This window comes from Macadamia integrifolia, chromosome 8 (genome assembly GCF_013358625.1).
Source record: "Macadamia integrifolia cultivar HAES 741 chromosome 8, SCU_Mint_v3, whole genome shotgun sequence".
In the NCBI taxonomy this organism is placed as follows: Eukaryota; Viridiplantae; Streptophyta; class Magnoliopsida; order Proteales; family Proteaceae; genus Macadamia; species Macadamia integrifolia.
The window spans coordinates 15681314-15701279 of record NC_056564.1 but is presented as its reverse complement, the minus strand read 5'-3'; the positions used below and the strand labels follow the sequence as shown (position 1 = coordinate 15701279).

General features: G+C 38.2%; 1 protein-coding gene across 11 annotated transcripts; it reads left to right on the top strand.

Moving 5' to 3' along the window:
* Window positions 1-36: 36 nt before the first annotated feature.
* On the top strand, window positions 37-19542 carry LOC122087726 (multiple inositol polyphosphate phosphatase 1-like). 11 transcript variants are annotated; one of them, XM_042656938.1, is made up of 11 exons: window positions 37-166; window positions 2152-2239; window positions 2707-3012; window positions 4772-4930; window positions 7699-7839; window positions 7922-7978; window positions 14491-14629; window positions 17695-17799; window positions 18019-18209; window positions 18787-18828; window positions 18913-19542. In XM_042656938.1, exons 1-11 carry the CDS (start codon window positions 48-50, stop codon window positions 19024-19026), a joined length of 1461 nt encoding a protein of 486 aa, XP_042512872.1. In that variant the 5' UTR covers window positions 37-47; the 3' UTR covers window positions 19027-19542. The 11 variants fall into 11 exon arrangements, 8 of the variants coding, with proteins under 8 accessions (XP_042512872.1, XP_042512870.1, XP_042512873.1 ...); XM_042656936.1 differs by having other exon boundaries at window positions 14416-14629; XM_042656939.1 differs by having other exon boundaries at window positions 14416-14629; window positions 18019-18214.
* Window positions 19543-19966: the final 424 nt, after the last annotated feature.

Genomic DNA, 19966 nt, shown 5'->3' with positions numbered 1-19966 from the left:
TTAAACCAAACTCTATTCCAGTCTCTGTTACCGTTGTGCTCTTTCCCATGGAGAGAAAGATGACCATGGCGACACTTCTAGTGCAGCTTCTAGTTCTGGCTTTCCTGATACTTTCAAAGTCTGATGAAACCTTCGACGTTAGACAGCATCTCTCGACCGTTACAAGGTATTTATTTCCATATCTGCATTTCACACATTTCTTTGTAAATTGATTGGTCCATATTCATCTTCTTCTCTTTCCTTATTCATTCTAGTTCTTTCAGTATTGCTCTTGTTGGATTTCACGAATTCTACATATGATTATGTTGATAGTAAAACAAGTATAATTATATACTACTCTCTATGTTCTAAGAGAGATGGATCTTTGCCAACGGGTTTGATAGCCTAGTTGGAAGGAAGCCTTTGCCAATCACTGCTAAATTCATGAATTCGAGCTGGGAAATTGCTCGGTGTATAGGGACTTCGAGATGGAATCATTTTGTTGCGAATTTATCTGTTTTTAATAGGCTGCGTTTGGTATGAATGCATTCTGATCCAGGAATGCGTCCAAAACGTGGCCCATTCTGGAATGCGATTTATACGCATTCTGGGTTCTTGCGCTAAAGGTAATATGACCGTTACATTCCTATGAACACTTTCCCAACATTCCCATCTCGAATCACCTCCCACTCCACACATACTCTGCTTCGAAAAACGCCTCAGAATTCCGTGATCAACCCTGTTTGATATCAGACTAATGGAAAAATCTACACCTTCGCAGAGACTCATTCTCATCTACGGAAAAAACCCAGTTGGATTATCAAAACCTGGGTACCAAATAAGGAGACGTCATCATGATCCTCCTGCAAAACTCCCCTGAATTCGTTTCCTTCCTGTACTGCATAATGGTTATAGATCTACCATCTTGGTCCAGAATTAGGCTAAACACACTAACGCAACATGTAACCTAACCCTCGTCACATCGACTTACAGGTTTTCAAAGCCGTACTCCGTTGCGGGGACCAGTCAGTCTTTCCTTACTAATTTGTAGAGTTCTCTCTGTCTGCAAGTCGGTCTACTTTTGTGGAATCTCGAATTCCATTTCAAATTTATTTTCTTCTCCTTTAGGATCTAGGTTGTGGAGTACCCAAATCATGCCATTCACTCACCTCTTTGGAATCTCTGTCCCTTTTTTTCCCGGCTTCTTCGGGTACTGTCTGCCGCTTTCTGCAATAAAATGAAATGATCACAACGCTTCAGGCTTCTCGGAGAAGATTTCAAGGTGGTTACCGTTGATGATCCACCACAGAATTGCCTCCTTCTCTCTGTAATCTCAGGATCGAATGAGAAGGATTGCCAGCTGTTTCTGTTGATCCAGATGACCCGTCAGCTCTTCCATTCTCTTCGGGGAAAAATGGGTGTGATATTGACACATACGAGCTTGATTTCAAGCGTAGCCCAGCAATTCGATGGAGAGAAACGGAGCTGTATTTGAAATCAGAACGATATTACTCTGTGTTTTTCCCCTGTTTCACATCTACTCTTTGAATTCTGTTAGGCTCTGTTCGCTTGGAGCCGGTGCAGGGTCCTCTTCATGCAGAAGCTCGAGATTGGAGCTTTTCTAGACTTGATCCATTTTGGCATCATTTGCGATGCGAACTCCTTGCCGAACTACATCTTTTGTCTTTGGCTCTTGGGTCTCTCAAACAAACTAATGCTTCAGCTGTTAGGAGTAAATGCCTGTAAGTTGTTTGATGGAAAGCGGAAGGGATGTGAGGATTAAATCAAGAATATATTTCAATGAAACTTGTATCCAAACAATGTTCTCATTCTCAGTTATAAGAATGCAAGAATGCAGAATGGGTGTCCAGCCCCGATTACAGGGTGATATAGCATGTTAAAGATTTGGCATTTGGAGTTAGTGGCTGGATTGCTTTCATAAATTTAGCCTCAAGAGCACCTTCTTTGTAAAATGATGAAAAATCTAGCAACTGTACATGAGAAATTTCTAATATTAGTAGTCCTTTCAGATAGTAATACCAATCACCTTTTAACACTGATTTTATATCTTCTACGATGCAAGTACATCCTCCATATTCTGATCACATTACTTCACTGGGAAGAGATTGTTTCATGTCTGGATTGATTATTTGTTGTTTATCTACAATGCAGATATGGTGCTGTGAAAGATGTCACCGCCAATGACTACGAAGCTTCTACCATTCCAGATGGATGCACTGCGATCCACTTAAATCTTGTGGTAATTGTAAATTCTTTTTACATTTTTGCATACCATTTAGTATCTCAGAAAGCAATATATGGTGTACATGTATCGACCCTATATCCAATAGCTCGCATTTGCGCAGGGTGTTATTTTGGTTTTTGCACTTGATCTGTTACATCACTGGCCTGAAAAATATTCTTGACATCTCATATTGCTAATATGAATATCTCATGTTAGGATCTAAGGGAACAAAGAAAATGATGTAAAAGGATCAAGACAAGTAAGCAAAGTGGTAGAAATAGTAGTAAATAACCCGTGGCAGTGAAGCGGCTACCTAGACAAGATTAGAAGTAGAAACCTTAGAGAACTTGAGGATATAAATGTGAATAATCAAATGCATCTTATTCTCTTAATGCCTGAGACAGCTTCTTGTATGATGAGATGGCTTTCCTTGTGAGATGATTGTCAGAAGTTATTTCAAGTGCCTATTTCTGGGTTTGCAGGCAAGGCATGGAACTCGGTCTCCTACCACGAACCGTATGAGGGAGTTAGATAACTTGGCCAATCGTTTGGAAGTTCTTCTAAGGGATGTGAAAGCTAAGGCACAAAAAATCAATATATCTTTGCAGCAAATCCCTTCTTGGTTATGGGGGTGGCAGTCCCCTTGGAAAGGATGGCAGAAGGGTGGAGAATTGATCAGTAAAGGAGAAGATGAGTTGTATCATCTTGCAGTCAGAACCAGAGAAAGATTTCCAGATTTATTTGATGAAGAATATCACCAGGACACATTTGTGATCAAGGCAACCCAGGTTAAGCATATCTCTTCTTTTATATTAAATTTTGTTAGGATTGGAGCTTTTTGTAATAATTTGAAATGGAGTTTTGATATATCTTGTAATCTTTAGGTTCAAATAGATGTAACACTGAAGGTCGTTTAGTTTGCTGCAAATGCTTTGATTGTGGTCCATGCATCAGGTTTACACAGTGTCATCTTTAATACTGAGTGACTAAGTATGCATGCTGTAATTGGGGAAATTCTTTCTTTTAAGATGTTAGTGATGCGAGTTATGTAGCCAAAACTCATACTTAGTGGTTAACTATGCTGTTCTCTCATCTCTTGTCTCAGCCAAGGTTTTCTCATGCTCTGTTTGTTTTTTTTATTTGACACCACCTAAGGTTAATATTTGGAAGTTCTTGACCTGGTAACAGCAGTTAATCACAGCAAGTAACTGAAGCAGAAATAGAGAATGAACAGTCAAAGAGATGAGCATCAAACATCCAGGCCCTAACCCTGGGATTTCCGCACAATGATACAAATAACACTGTTGAGTTGCTGTTCTGCAACCTTTATGTCTCATTCATTCAATCAAATTACTGCATTACACAGCTGGCAGACTACTTATTATATAGACTATCAAACACCTAAACCGTCTATTTCTAAGCTTAACTCATAAATTAGAAACATTCCTAAACTTCAGAACCAGGGAATTCAAAAATACGAGCTTCCTAGAGTTTCTAGGACCAAATTCAAAAATTCATTAACAAAAGCAAAGCAACCCGAAATACAAACTCAATGTGGACTCAGTTGCAATCTAAATCTTAAATCTTCAAGAGAAATGAAAATAGAAACTAGAAACTAACATCTAATTTCGTATAGAATACAAAACACCCTCATACTTAGGCTTATAGAATTAGGCCATTACAATAGAATAGTCAGCCCATGTCCCATATTGTTTGCCACCGTTTCACCCAAAAGCTCGAACTTTTAGGGAAGGGCATACATCAACATTCCCCTGCATGTGCAGGCCAAGATCCCATGGTCATTGCACGTGAAGCTCATGCAGCACTGGAAAAGAAATGTCGGGAAAACTCTTCCGATGGACTTCCTAGGAGTTGAACACTTGACCTTCCTACTCTGATACCATGTTCGCCACTGTTTCAGTTAGAAGCTCAAACTTTTAGGGAAGGGCAGCATTAGTGTATACATCAAGACATAATTCATGAGTGCTCAAAATTAAGCCTATTTAGGCCCACTCGAATTGGGCTACCTGCATCAATTTGATAGAAAAAACGTAGTATTTGATGATTGGAATGACTTTACTAGTAAATGTGGTTGTTTTCCATAATAGTTCTGGACACATCTGAAAAGCTACTTATTATGGCCTTGCAACGTTGGCCTGTGGTGATATTGCAAGTTTGGTGTGATGTATTCTGCAAATTGTTTTTAGATGTTCTTTTTAGCTTGCTTCTGAAATATTTTGCTGCAATTCCCAATTATCATGGTGCTGCATAAAAAGGCTTAACCAACCTTGTATGATTTGTGTAGTTTTTGTTAGTGGATGACCTGTAGTAAAGTTGCATCCTCTCCATATTTTCTATATCATCAATGTGTTGCATATGCAGTGCAGTCCCAAGTTCTCTAGTAACTAGGTAGTCAATATATCTGTTATATGTGCTTTGAATGGTTTAGGAATGTCCACACAACATCTAATGGGGTTGGTTATTATCCCTTTTCTATAATGTTTTTGGAGTGCATAATGCTCTGCATCTTTCTTTTTACTGAAATAGGTTCCTCGGACTTCTGCTAGTGCTGTGGCATTTGGTATTGGGCTGTTTAATGGAAGAGGAAGTCTTGGAGCAGGAAAGCTTCATGCTTTTGCTGTGACCAGTGAGAGCCGTGCTAGTGATATATTGCTAAGTTTTTTTGATTGTTGTGAAAAATACAAGGTATGTATATACTTCACTCAGATGATTGAATTTTGAGAAGATATATTGATGATACTCTTCGTGTTTTCTGTTATTAAAGCATTGAAATTCTAATCTCTAATGAAATAGTATATATTGATGATGCTCTTCTTGCCATAGATTGAAATTTCGGTCAAAATACCAAAATTTCGACGAAATGTTTTGGTTTCGGCACTCGTTGAAAGTAAATGGAATGCGAATTGAGTGATCTTCAATGATTTCTTTTTTTCACCGAAATGGACCATATTTCGGTGCCATTTCATCGATTTTGGTCATATATTTCAGTTTTGACGGGGTGAGGGGGTCAAAATCCCATATTGAAACTGAAATCCTGAACCTCATTTCTTGCTTTATGTTATTGAGGCTTTGAAATACAAGTCTTCAGTGAAATAGTGCTAGGTGGACGATTAGTGCCAATATGTACATGAAACACAAATTTGATTGTATCTTTTTTACCTTGTTTTTTCGTCCTTCTTTGACTCTTCTATCTTTTTTGTTCACTTGAAGGAGAAAGCTGGTAAACCCTCTCGGTATTCCTTCCAACTGCTTTCAAGAAGGCATCACTGCCAGCTGAATGCCAGAAAATTTGTTGGGAGATATTACATTATGGTCCAGTTCAATCCCAATCTGAGATATGTTTTCTCTTTGACTATTTAAGTAAGAATTTCAGTAACCAGGGGATGCCGCACATTTATGCTGTGATATTCAAAAAGGTATTTGGCAATACAATTATCAGAATGAAAAGAAAATCAGGGTTTGGGCAAACATCAAGGTCAATGCCTCTGATACCTTCCCATAAGAGGCTATTTTGGTGATCCTATGAACCAAACATTTTTGCAAGATTCCTCACATGGGCCTGCCATATATTTTGAAATAGTGCAACAACTAGGTAACAGTTTTTTTTTTGGTCCTCTCTCGTTCACTTTACCTAGTGAAGTTTATTCTTCAGGACCTTTCCACATGGCATTGCAAAGGTGGGTCCATGTGATAGAGAACCTCAAACTCATGTCACTTGTAAAGTTTCAACTGAAAATAAGACAAGTGGATCAAAGTTAAACAAAAGGTTAAAAATTCTAAATTTGCCAAAAGAGGGAAATAAATATAAAATTACAAAGATGGCATCATCATAATTTCGGACCATGCTTCCTTCACATTTAGGGCTGAAATTGCACTAATGAGATGACTTCACAATGATAGACCTTGTTGCAGTTTTAGACCTAGAACAACCTATAAGAAGAATAAACAAAGAAGATGATGAAGAAAAGGGCAGTAGGTACTGCAGGGAGAGTGGAGAAGAGACTGCCGATAGAATTGAATTGTCTAGCCATTGGCAGTCCTTTATATATATATATATATACACACACTAGTGTAAAATATTACAACCACAAGGACATGTTAACCCTTGTGCACTTGTGGTAGAATAAAGAGAAAAACTGCCATGTGGCAAGGTCATGAATAGTGAAATATAGACATTTCCCTCCTTTTTGTGTGAGAGGATTCCAAAAACTGCCCATCGTAATTTGGTATTTAGTTGACTAGTAGTTAACTCTCGTGGTTCTTCAATAGGATGCTAGTGGGTGTGAATAATCTCATTCCTAAATTATTTTTCATCTTTCTTTTTCTGAAAAAACCAATCCATTCTCACTCACTGCTACTAATGGGTCTCGGTTGATTTCCCTTCCTTTAGCTACTCAGATGTTTCAATTCGCTAAGTTTGGAAAGTCCAAAGAGCGCAAGCTAGCCATGGAACGAGACTGTCAATTTTTCTTCCTTGCTCTATATGTTAGAGATTATGTACTAAGGGTAGTTTGGGAACTAGTTAAGCTACTTGTCCCCTTATATTGTAATTCTTCTTTATACCTTTTTAACCTCCCTAGGGAGGTGTATGTAATACCATGTAATATATTAGTGAAGCAATATATGTGTCGGAGAGATCATTCTTTTAACAGAACATTCTACCCTTAATCTCTCTTCTTCTCCTTCTACCTTCTTCCCTAACCTTCTCTCTTCTCTTACTCTCTTGTTCTCTTCCAATCTTTACATTATAACTCTATAAGCCATCAAACAAGGAAAAGGTAACTGCATAGCCAATTGGCCATGGAAAGATAATTGCATAACCAAACTTAATTACTACTTTTTTGGGGGCTAGGGGATGGTAATTTCTTCCATTACTTCTTTTCGTTTTCTAGTACACAATTTTCATCACCATATTGCAGGGAAGCATGTTTTGAGTGGGAAATTCCTAGAAATCCAAGAGTTTCTTAACTCTTTTATTGGGCTTATTTTGCTTTATACTCATATGCATAGTTGTGTGAAACGTAGTTCCTTAGAAACTTGTTGGGGCCTTTGGAATGGGACGCTCAAGGATTTGTATGTTAGTGTTTCTTTGTTGCATCTTTTATTATCCTTGCAAGTATAACAGTTGCACCTATGTTATTTTTGTAGTCATTGGATCTTTATATCCATTGTATGGGGAACGAAAAACCATTTGTCGTTGTACCCTCCCGGCCAAATGTTTAAGAAGTGGTGCTTATGCCCTTGCTCTTGTAAGAAGGCATAGCTTTTTTACTAAATTAATAAGCTTTTACATTGGTGCCAATAAAAGAAAATCTCCAATGAAGCATGGAGCCAAGTAATTCGGAGTATTCACTTTCTGAATTTTTATTTATTTATTATTATTATTTTTTTTACTCAAATTTTAGCATTGACTATATTGATTTGTTTTACTTGCTTTGGTATGAAATTGGCAGAAAATCAGGAAAAATCAGGAGCCTGTTGTTGATAAACTTAAGGAACCTATCCTGGATGAAATTACATCTGCATTAGTGAGTCGCTACCAGCTGAATTTTACAAGACATGATACTTCTTCACTTTGGTTTCTGTGCAAGCAGGTGAAATATTCTTCAGTACATATTTAGATTTCTTAATTTGTAACAGTTCCTTCCAACAAGTAAACTGTTTTCATCTCCATAGGAGGCATCATTGTTGGACATAACTGATCAAGCTTGTAGCCTTTTCAGCCATTTTGAGGTATAATGTCTGCTGGCAAAAAATGATATTTTCCTGCTTGTTTTTCTTTGCTTTTCCAGGTTTGTTCTTGAAGTAGTTACCAATTAAATGCCTCTTTTTATCCGTAGGCATTGCTTGTAATAAACTGTGTTACCTATATTCCGCTCTTCTCTGGTTGAATCCCATAGGCGGACATTTATTAAACTATAGGGTTGCATTGGGGGGATTCATCCTCCATCTAGTCCTGTCCATTTCTTAACGAAAGAGGAAGGGGAAGGTGAAGGAGTGTCAAAGAGAATAATGAGGGAGTTGGCGTTAAGGAGTAGAAGGAGGGGGTGCCAGAGCCAAAGCCAGAGCCAGAGTTAGAGTAAAAAAGGAGGAGGAGTGGGATGGAAAGGAGAGACGAATGAGGGATGGTTCCATACATGTTCTGGGTCTGCGTACGCTCTATAGTCACCCGATGTTTGGTGCAAAGGCCCGTTCCCTCATCAATTTCACCCTCTCCACCACCCATTCAAACGTAGTCCTCTATAACTGTACCAGACCGCTGAAATGGTCCTTTACAACCTCCGACCTCTGTAACATGAGATGGACCAACCGACCAACGCCGCCAAAAATGGATCTCCATCTCATCTTATCAGTGTCCACATTGGCCTTGTTGGCCCATATAGCCTCCTCCATCCAACTTGCCACATCTCCCTTCATGTAAGCATGCCCACTCCCAGCATGGATAGTCTCGTACAGTCCCCCTCTCAATTCAATACCTAGACTTTGTATGTCTTTCCTTACTACTTATCTTATAGTCATTTTAGGTATGCCCTAGCTCTTTTAACTCTTTCCAAATGAATATGATCACTCCTCCTCAATAGGGTATCTGAAGTGTTGTTTCATGGTTGTCCTTGTTGGCAACCCGACGACGTGGAGGTGATGACGTGGCTAGTTTAGGTGATGTGGATGAAAATGATGACATGGCAGTGTCCAATGTCACCGATGAGATAACAGAGCTACTTGGTATGCATGGAATGGTTTGATACATCCTTAGTATGTGGTGCGGGTTTCTGGGTCAAAACTGACAAAATTGGCCTATTTACACTTGGGGGCATTTTTGGTAGTGAAAATGACATTTTTGGAAGATTTTTTCTCCATGAAAAAGATAGATTGTAATTTATCTAGTCCAGTGCATCTGATTTCGTCACATTCCGATACCGTATGAAGAAGTTACGGCATTTATGGCAGTCGAGGGAAATTTCGGCATTGAAGAAATTTTTTTTAAAGGAAGTGTTCTCCATGTAACGATACGACAAAAATCCAATCTTTCCAACGGTTCTGATTTCATCACATTCCAATTATGTATGAGAAAGATGTGTCATTGGAAAGGTCTAGGGGCATTTTAGTCTTTTTACATTGCTGATTCAGATGATCGGATCTTCTGAAAAGTCATAGAGCGTCCAGTCACGGTTTCAACGCACTTTGTTTCATCTCGATCGGATATCGTATGAAAAAGTTATAAGTGTTTCCGTGAATCCGGTTCGAAAATCCAAACCGAAAATTCATCAGTTGCTCTCGGTGTTGGGCGGAATTTTTTGAATTTATTTTTAAAATTTAAAGGTTTTTTGTGTAATTTTGAGATTTTGAAGGTCTTAGTTGATAAGGGGTGTTTGGCATTGAAATATATGAAGGCAGGGGCTTGATTGTAATAAAGAGGAGAAAAAGGGAAGTGAAATGGATGGTCCAGATTCGACCACGTAGGCTTGATTCCCATCTCAGAGTGCTCACGAATTGGCGCTGGATCGGAAGCTTAATATGCTTGCATGAGATTTTCCATTGGTCGGATGTATCAAGAACTATATGCTGGCGCTACACAGGATCGACGTTACTACGGTGTTACGCACATGCAAAAGGTGGCATAGATAGATGTTGTTTCTCATGATCTCATGAGATCTGATTTAAACTAGATCTGAAGATCTCAATCCAAGGGCTGGGAGTCGCTTATGCTTTATGAGGCACAGCCGAAAATCCTCCGTGAATCGCGTCGATCTAACCAATAGGATGTCGACAACATTTCTGACTGCTGACGCGACATTGACCGCCTACGTCATCATGACGTCATATGATCCTAGATCTACGGTTCATGTTCACTATCCGTTATGGGAATCCGACGGCTTTTATTATTATATACTCTTTGATAAGATCTACGGCCAGATTTGCGCACCGCCGGTGTAGCCTACGCCACCCCTACGAAGATTCCATTTCAGGCTATCTCATTGCTCCAACTTCAAATGGTCATATCTCCCTCATTTTAACTCGGATTTGGGTGAACCAAGTTACTACTTCTTCGTTTTTTCAAGCCCTACACTATGGAAGAAAGAAAAATGAGTTTTGAGTGAAGGAAGGCTATGGTTTTGGCAAAAGAAGCTTCCCCCTCTTTGTTGGTCCTTGAATGAACATGAATACTTGATGATAAATGTTTTTAGGCCATTAAAGGAGGTAAAATAGGTGGTTGAGGTGTATTAATGATACATTAACTCAAAGCCAAGGAGGAAGAGAATAAAGCAAGGATGTGTTTGCTTTGAAGAGTAAGAAGACAAGGAGAGGAGATGTGAGCACCAAACTTGTCAGTACAAGTTTTCAGTCATCCCAGGCAATCGGTTGTGGGATTCTCTAACCTTTGATTTACATTATATGTATGTATATATGTTAGGGTTAGTTGTGGATGAATGTATACATACTAGGTTAGATGTGGATGAACTGTAAGCATGCTAGTTAGTTGTGGATGTATATGCTAGGCAAGGCTTAACTGTAGGGTATTGATATAAGCCCAAATTTACTATATTATTTATTGAGTGCTTAGTGGGTGCTAAGCACCGGGAGTGGGTGCTCCCGTGTAGTGGGTGCTACACATTGTATTGGTACTGTGAGTGCCATCTCAGTTTCGGCTTGAGAAAATTGGGTGTGGGTGCTCCCGACTGTGGGTGCAGTCAAAAGTAGTGTATTGAGTAGGTACGAAGCCTTTACAGGCACTACTCTGGGGATGTAGGCAAATTGCCGAACCTCGTAAAAACTCTGTGTTGTGGGTGCTTGTTGTTTACATTTTATATTGAAATGCGTGAAATGTGGAATGGGTGTGCACACTTGGAAGTGCCTATGAGAGGCTGAGTGTGCATACGACTGTATGCAAACAGGGACAGGTATATCAGGTTTTTCTTGGCCAGACATCAGACAAATTTTTGGGTATCGGAATTGGACTCACTGAGTCACCCCCCCCCCTCAGTGACTGCCGGGTTACAACACGAAGGCCTCCATTGAATGTGGTCATACCACCATAAATGACTTTCTCGGAGCTTATCCTATATTGGGACAACTCCCAAATCTGTTTTAATCTGGTCATTCCTTACTATATCTCTTCTAGTTTTGCCGCACATCCATCTCAACATCCCCATCTCTACTACACTCAGCTTATCTCTATTAAGTTTCTTAATTGCCCAACATTTTGCTCCATACATCATACTCGGTCTTACAACTATCCTACATAATTTTTCTTTAAGCTTTAGAGGAATACGTTTGTCATACAACACTCCAGATACACCTCTCCACTTCATCCATCTTACTTTAATTCTCTGAGAAACATTATCCTCTATATCACCTTCCTTGTTTATGGTTTACCCTAGATATCTAAAATAATCACTTTGTGGTATCTCTATCTCCTCAAGTTTTAAGTTCATTATTCATCTTAGGGCGACTAAAGTTACACGCCATATCCTCCGTCTTCATTTAACTTATCTTAAAACCTCTTGATTCCAAAATAGTTCTCCATAACTCCAACTTATTGTTAACCCCTGCTACTATCTCATCCACCAAAACAATATCATTGGCAAAAAGCATACACCATAGATTCTCATCTTGAATGTTCTGGTTAAATCGTTCATGATAAGCACAAACAAATAAGGGAAAAATGTTGACATCCTATGATTCTCACACTAGTTACCACGTCCTCATACATGTCTTTAATTATATCCACATATTTACTCGACACCCTTCTCTTCTCTAATACATGCCAAATTAACCATCTAGGGACTCTATCATAGGCTTTTTCTAGGTCAATAAAAACCATATGGAGATCCTTCTTGCAGACTCTAAATCTCTCTCCATGAGCTTCCTGAGTAGGTAAATAGCTTCTGTCATGGATCTACCTGGCATAAAACCAAATTGGTTATCCGAGATAATAGTTTATTTTTTTAGGTGGACTTCGATAACCTTCTCCCATAATTTCATAGTGTGATTCATTAGATCTATGCCTCTATAGTTATTGTAGCTCTGAATATCACCATTATTTTTCTAGATTGGAACTACAATGTTTCTCCTCCATTCATCTGGCACTTTCCTTGTGCTCATAATCTTGTCAAACAACTCGGTTAGATAAGATATCCCACATAGTCCCAAGCTCTTCCACACTTCAATTGGGACCTCATCCGGACCTAGTTTCGTACCTACTTTCATCTTTCTTCAGGCTTCTTTAACCTCGGTCACTCCAACCTTTCATACATACCTATGACGGGTGATGTCTTGATGGATAATGCAATCTTCTGGGCCATTCCTACTCGAATTGTCTCCATTTAGTAAGTCACAAGAATACTCATCCCATCTCTTCATAATGTCTTCATCCTTTACTAGCACTCTACCATTATCACTTTTAATACATCTAACATGATCGAAATCTCCACTCTTCTTTTCTCTCATTTAGCTATCTTATATATAGTTTTCCTGTTCCTTTATGTTCAGATCGTTATACAAGTCATCATATTTCTTTGCCCTTACTTTTCTCACAATCTTCCTAGTTTCGTTTCTAGCAGCATTATACCTCTTTTTATCTTACCACTTTATTCCTTTGCCGAAGTCTTAAAATTATCTTTCTTAATCTTAATGGTTTTCTGGAACTCTTCATCCCACCACCAAGTCTCTGTACGGGCCATTTGAATACCCTTTGAAATCCCTAGAACTTCTTTAGCAAACTTCTTAATACAATTTGTCATTTCAGTCCATATTGTGTTGGCGTCTTTCTCAATATCCCACTTCCCTTGCTTGACCATTTTATCAGTTAATGATTTCAAGGAATCTCCTTTTATTCTCCACCACCTTACCTTAGGGCAAACAGGTTTCCCTAACTTACGCTTTGGCATACTAAGGCACATATTTAAGATCAACAATCTATCTTGAGAAGTTAAGCTCTCTCTAGGTATAACCTTACAATCCTTACACAACAATCTGTCGGACTTTCTAGTTGGGAAAGAAGTCCATTTGGCTAGTATGCTGCCCATTTTTGTAGGTAACTAAATGCTCTTCTCTCTTTTTGAAAAAAGTGTCGCAATGGATAGATCATAGGCTATCACAAAGTCTAAAGCTGAGGTCCCCTTCTTATTATTCTCCCCAAATCTGTATCCTTTATGTACCGCTTCATAGCCTCTCCTATATCTTCCAATATGTTTGTTCAGGTCGCCTCCTATAATAATCTTTTCACTCGGACCAAAACCTTATGCACTAATCCATCTATGTGTTCCCAAAATTGTAACTTACTACTTCCATCCAACCCCACTTGGGGTGCTTACATGCTAATTATGTTGACAACCTCTATCTCTAACACGAATTTGATGGATAAAATTCTATCTCCAAATCTTTTAACATCCTCTACATCATTCTTTAGATCTTTGTCCACTACTATGCGTACTCCACTTCTAGTACTTTGGTCTCCTGAATACCAGAATTTGAAGTCATCCATCACCTTAGCTTTTTTTACTTTTCCATCTAGTCTCTTGAATGCATGCAATATTAATACTTCTAATCCTTGTAACATCTATCAACTCTTTACTTCTACCCATCAGCAATCCAATGTTCTAGGAAGCTAATATATTTCTATGTTTATGGACTAGATTCTTAACTCACACTTGCCCTTGCCTACTTATTATCGCATCCCGGTATCGATGCGGCGCTTACAGGGGATTCCCTAGCATAAGGACAACAGAGCATGGTACTAAGGAAAGGAAAAGGATAATAAAAAAAATATGAGGATACATGCAAAATGTGATTGCCCGAGTATAATAAGGTGCAGGCTGCCTACCTGATGCACCACTATAAAAATATAAATATATATACAATAAGATATGGTGAGAGGGCACCTAACACATTAAACAGGCATTCTCATCAAACTAAAAGTAAAGAACAAGACATATACACTTGGTCTAAAGAGGTGTCACACAACTCATGCACACCAATAGAAAACGTATATTGAAAAGTTTCTAATTAACGAAGGACAACAAACTAGATCTTATATATACAATTTGCAACCAAGATTACAGCAATTCAAGCAAAGTGATGTGATAAAAATACAGTATATCCCGATACCAAACGGATATATAAAGAATACAGCATTTAAATGTTATATAGTTCTCTGATAGTGCTTGCAGATTTTGATTCTAACGAGCTGTTCTCTGTTCGTTGAAAGTCTAATGCTTACATTAGAAGATACTGTGCATGTTCAGATTGCTTTACTGGAGTGGACAGATGATCTGGAGTTGTTCATACTGAAGGGTTATGGTAAATCAATAAATTATTGGATTGGAGTGCCACTACTTCAAGATATTGTTCATTCCATGGAGCAAGCTATTAAGTCTAAAGAAGGTAATATGATAATCTGATATGTTTCATAGTAGTTCCTGAATATACTTTGATAGATTTGCACAGTTTTGAAATTTGAACTCTTGAACCATTTCCTTTCTCCTAGTGCCATGCTCTAGTAGAGTAATTTTGTTTCCAAAAGGTCTGAAATATAGTTGGAATGGACAAAGGGCACCTTAAGTAGAGCAACCAGAACAGTTCTTTTGTGGAGTTTTATACTTGGAAAGGGTGAACCAACCATTAGACCGACCACTTTTTTACCTTTTCCATAGGTTTGGTGGACTGAAACTGGGCAAATCGGGTTCAAATACATTGAGGCTTTGTTTATTTATTCATTTCATAGGCAGTGTTCTCTACTTTTACAAAGTTTTAAAATTTACATAAATGTTAGTAGCCATTATCCAATTATAACAACATCCGAAAATACTAAACCAACTAATGGCATCATGAAACTTTGTCAATCTTGTCTTTAAGGGGGTTGGGTTGGGGGGGGGGGGAGGGAGCTTGTTTCGATACTTTTGTCTGTCTTCTCAACTCTACAATGTTGTATACATGATTGTCATTTCCACTCATGCCATAAAAATTTATAAATTAGCCATAAGAATGTTCAATGAATCTTGATGGATTCGATCCACCATCTCTTGGGAATCCCCAATTGAGCTAAAGACACATGAAGTTAAAATTGAGTCTGCAACCAGATTGAGAAAGTAGAAACGCATACTCAATAGAACACCTTGCAAATATACTATTACTTTTCAGTAACTTACCTGATTGTGATCATCAAAAGAGACAAGGCATTAACTATTTTGAATGCCCCCCTTTTTATCACCAGAATAAAATCCTAGTAGTGTCAAATTCAACTCACAAGGCTATACCTGCTTTAGGTTATGAACCCTCCCCAATTCCAACATTTGCTGGAATCGTACACTCATAAATTGGATTTCAATCTGAGCTTTGACAGCTCTATCCTACCACTTCACATTCTTTGTCTATCAAGATGCAAAAGTAGTTCACAACATAGAAAGTCCTAAACCAAATGAGCAGACTGATTCTTGAGTAAACCAAATGTCCATAATGTAACTGAATGGGAAAGTCCTAAACTTCTGTAAATTTTGGTAGAATGAGATATGATGAGGGCCATGAGGCAAAAAAAAAAAAAAACCTGAAACCATCTTTATTCCATTTGACCCCATCAACCTCATAAGCACATCGCTTTCTATTAAAGCCAACAGTAGAACTAAAAAATAGCTCTACTGAATTAATACAAACAGTTCCAATAACATCAATGGATAGCAGATCCAAAGTCTAAATCTTTATTCAAGGCAAATAACAATTTCAAATACTGAACCAAGTCAACCAACCACAAACTAATAACTGTGAAGATCAAGCCCCTTCAACATACCAATGAAGAAAATGGTTTCTCAATCTCAATAACAATATATTGGAGAAGCATTTCACCCAAAAAATATATATGAGAAGCAAACCTGACTTAATATTTGTAACAATACTAAAGAAATGTGGAAAAAGAAAGAAAGAATTATGTAACTCTATACAACCTATCAACACAAATTACTTAGAAAAGGTGGGTAAATTGTCAAGAATCAACCAAGAATAGCAAATCCATCCCATTAGTTCTCAAGTGAGTTCAGTAATTATCCCACCATCACTACCTGTGATGTGGCCTAGTCTCCAAGCATCTATGTTGCAGGATCAACGAACCTAGAGGAGAAGCCCCCACCCCAGAGACATGAATCTTCATTTTCTTTACCCCAGTGACCCTCATCGAAGTTCTGGGCATAGCTTAAAGGGGTCGTACCTGAAAGACCCACCTGGCGGTAACCATATTTTGTCTTTTAAGTGCTTTCTTGTTTCGGGGACAAGGTCTCTCGATAGAGAGAGAAGGAGAAGAAGAAGTCCCGTAGAATAGAAGAACACTAGAAACGTTCTCATGAAGAGTTATCAAACAGACCCTTAGTAGACGTCTTTGAACATTAACTTTACCATTTTGTTTGTGTAGTCATCATGGTTAATTCATTATCACATATTGCTGATGCCAGATTTTCTTAGTTCTTTTGTTTTCTTGTAGAATTTTTGAGTGCATATAATTAACAATAGGCAATTAATCTTGCAAATTGTAACAATTTGTTACAAACTATTGTTCTGTAAAGTGGTAACTGGTAAACTTTTATAGAAGTGGATATGTTAATAGCTTGTTCAAAATAAGGAGTGTAGTTGTTACCATCAGTGGTTGCCTCCCATTAACCAACAGGGTCTGAATGAGAAATTTTAAGTGACTAGGAGAATTGGAAACAAATTTCTTTCTTTTTCCTTTTTCTTGGTAAAGAACGATAGCAAATTTCATTCCGGAAAAACTTCTCTTTAACTTCTAGTATTACTACATTGCAAAAAAAAGTACCTTTGATTACTTCCAACCTTGTGAGGGAAGATTTTTTTGCATGAACCTATCAAGGAAGCCTTTCGTTGACAGGACACCTCTTTCTGTTTATTCAAACTGAGTATTGGATCAAAAGCCTTCACCTTGAATTAGCCATGCGTGAAGTTTTGTATCTATCTGCACTGTATGGCCTACCATGTTAGGACTCTAACCCTTGTATTTTCAACAGTTTAACTGAAGTTGGCACAATGTTTCCAAAGTTGGATTTGTGACCTCTTTTCAGAGCTTTATATCTCCACATGGGAGAATGGGATTCAGCTGTAGCTTAGCAAATGAATAGATAATGGTATGGACAAGATGCCCACAAAATTTTAGCCCCAACAGGGATAAGGCTTCTACATTTGTCAATTTGTAACTATCAAAGTTTGGCTTCATGTAGCTTGTACAATTCTTTGCAACATTGATCAGCGTGATTACTTTTCTCCCTCACCTTTAGATGGTTTACCATTTGCATGATTGACAATGTTTCTCACAAAATCAACAATGAGAAGAATGTACTAACGGGAATTTGGATGTAGCATAATAAATAAAGATTTCATATCTAAGGGCCTGCTTTTTCTTTTTCTTTTTTTTCCTTCAGATGGCTCATAATTATTTTTCTGCTATGCTTCAGAAAACCTTATTCCAGGCAGTTATGAGAAGGCAAGGCTTCGTTTTGCTCATGCTGAGACACTGGTACTATTCTCTTGTTTGCTAGGTCTTTTTCTTGAGGGATCTGGTGAGCTTTTATCTTTGACATTTCCGACTCTCTCCAATAGTGTGAACATAAATAGAATCACCTTTGTATGGCGTTCTATTTTAGTTTCCAGAATCTAGTTTTTGAACAAAGATTGCCTTATTTGTTGTTTTGACTTCTGCTGCCACATTTTCTTTCTCAATGACAATTTACTTTAAATTTCCTTCTCTAACTAATGGGTGGTATTCACTGAATTTCCAGAATTTGAACAAATACAGAGGGAGAAAAGTTTGGAACTTCCTCCCAAACCTCCTCAGAAAAGAAACTGGAAGGGTAGCATGGTGACACCCTTTGCTGGCAACATTATGCTGGTTTTGCACAGCTGTCTGGACAACAGTTCTAGCAAGTATTTTGTGCAAGTACTGCACAACGAAGTTCCAGTTGCTTTGCCAGTAAGGCTTAATTGATGGCATACTTTCACGTGTCAAATTTTACTGTTGTTTTAACTGCACTAGGGACTCCTACTGTATTTGCTTGGGGCAAGATGAAGAAGAAGATTCAAATGCCTTTAAATCAAACAAAGCAGATAGTTGCAATTCACTAGCTAGAATTTGACCTTGACTTGTCTCATAGGTAATGAAGCTGAATGGTTGGGGTGGGGGGGGGGGGGGTGAGGAAGCAAGTTAAAGGTTAAAAAAATAGCAAGTGAAGACTTGAGGACTTCAACTTGATACCTTTCCTGAGGTGCTGACTTGCTGGGCAATTTTCAAAATTTATCTCCACTATTTTGTAGCATATATCTGTTCCACAACAACAACAACTTAATGGGATAGGCTAACCAGACCTATGAATTCTGCATATATCTATTCTATAATCAATATTATGGTCATTTAAGCCTGATTTTAGTTTATGTATTATCTACCATACTCGAAAGTTGATATTGTCATCTTATACCACAAACATTGTGAACCTTACCTTCTGATACTTCTATTTATTTTAAGGCCTTTTCTATTGTCTTTGTGTGGTCAGGGTTGTGATAACAAGGATTTTTGTCCATTTGAAGTTTTCAAGGTACTATTTATGATCTAGCTTCCCTGTTTTGATGGCTAATCTCTGTTTAGTTTTTTGTTTTTCTTATTTTTTTCTTAATTGCAGGAAAGGATTGTTGGTCCTTCTATGAAGCATGACTTTTATTCACTCTGCAGAGCAAAGTTAGAAGTTCAGCTGCCCAAGGATGGTGAAACACAGAAAAACAAAGCTGAATTGTAGTTAGTTTTTCCATGAAAGAGGGGAGTTTGTGTTCTTTTTCCATACTGGAAATTTCTTCCTTGTAACTTGAGTTTCAGCGGAGGCCAAGACTTTCTTCAAGCAAGTCCACTTTCTTAGGTTGAGACACGGCTAAGTTAGACAGTGCCTTCAGTCACAACTTGAGTTTGCAAGTGTGAATCTGGATTTCCCGTCGAAGTAATTTCAACTTCAGGAAGCAGAATGTCTACCATCTTGTGGGGCATGCAGTGGCCAATTGATGTGGTGCAATGATCTTTGTTCTTGATGTCCAGGTTTGAACTGTTGTTGATCAAATGTGAATATGTTTTGTAATGCTTTCATTTCAGTCAGTCCTGTGCCATTAAGTTCATTAGCACAGAATCTTAAACAATTCATTGATGGGGTGCAAAGATAGCTGTCTCTACGCTTTTCTTATGTCTTCAGCCAGATTTTGTAATGCACTAGCACAAGATAGTAATCTCTCCTCGTGGGGATGTTTTGGCATCTGCTGCCTCACCATATGAGGGAACATATTTTATCATAATGTATGGTTAAATCTTGATCATGTTGGTAGGTTTTGGTAAAATTACCTAAAATGTCCTGGTTTGGACTCTGATCTATAAGCCAGATCCCTTTCTGATTAGACCAGCCAGTAAGTCTTTAAAATTTCAAATTAGCTCCTACCATTTTTCTTGCACAAGGACCGGTTTTGTCTCCCATTTGCTGGAAAGGTGCATTAGGGTATCCTTGCACTTTTGTTTGGCTTTCATCTAGATTCAGATGCAATCTCTTATTCTTCGAGACCATTCCCACTTCATTACTAGTTGCAACCCATTTGTCTTTGCTATGTGTTTCTCGAACGTCCTGCACAGTTTATGTGCTTATCCTCTGTTTTGATTCCATAAGAACACCTATAATTTAAAATTGAACAAATAACCACATC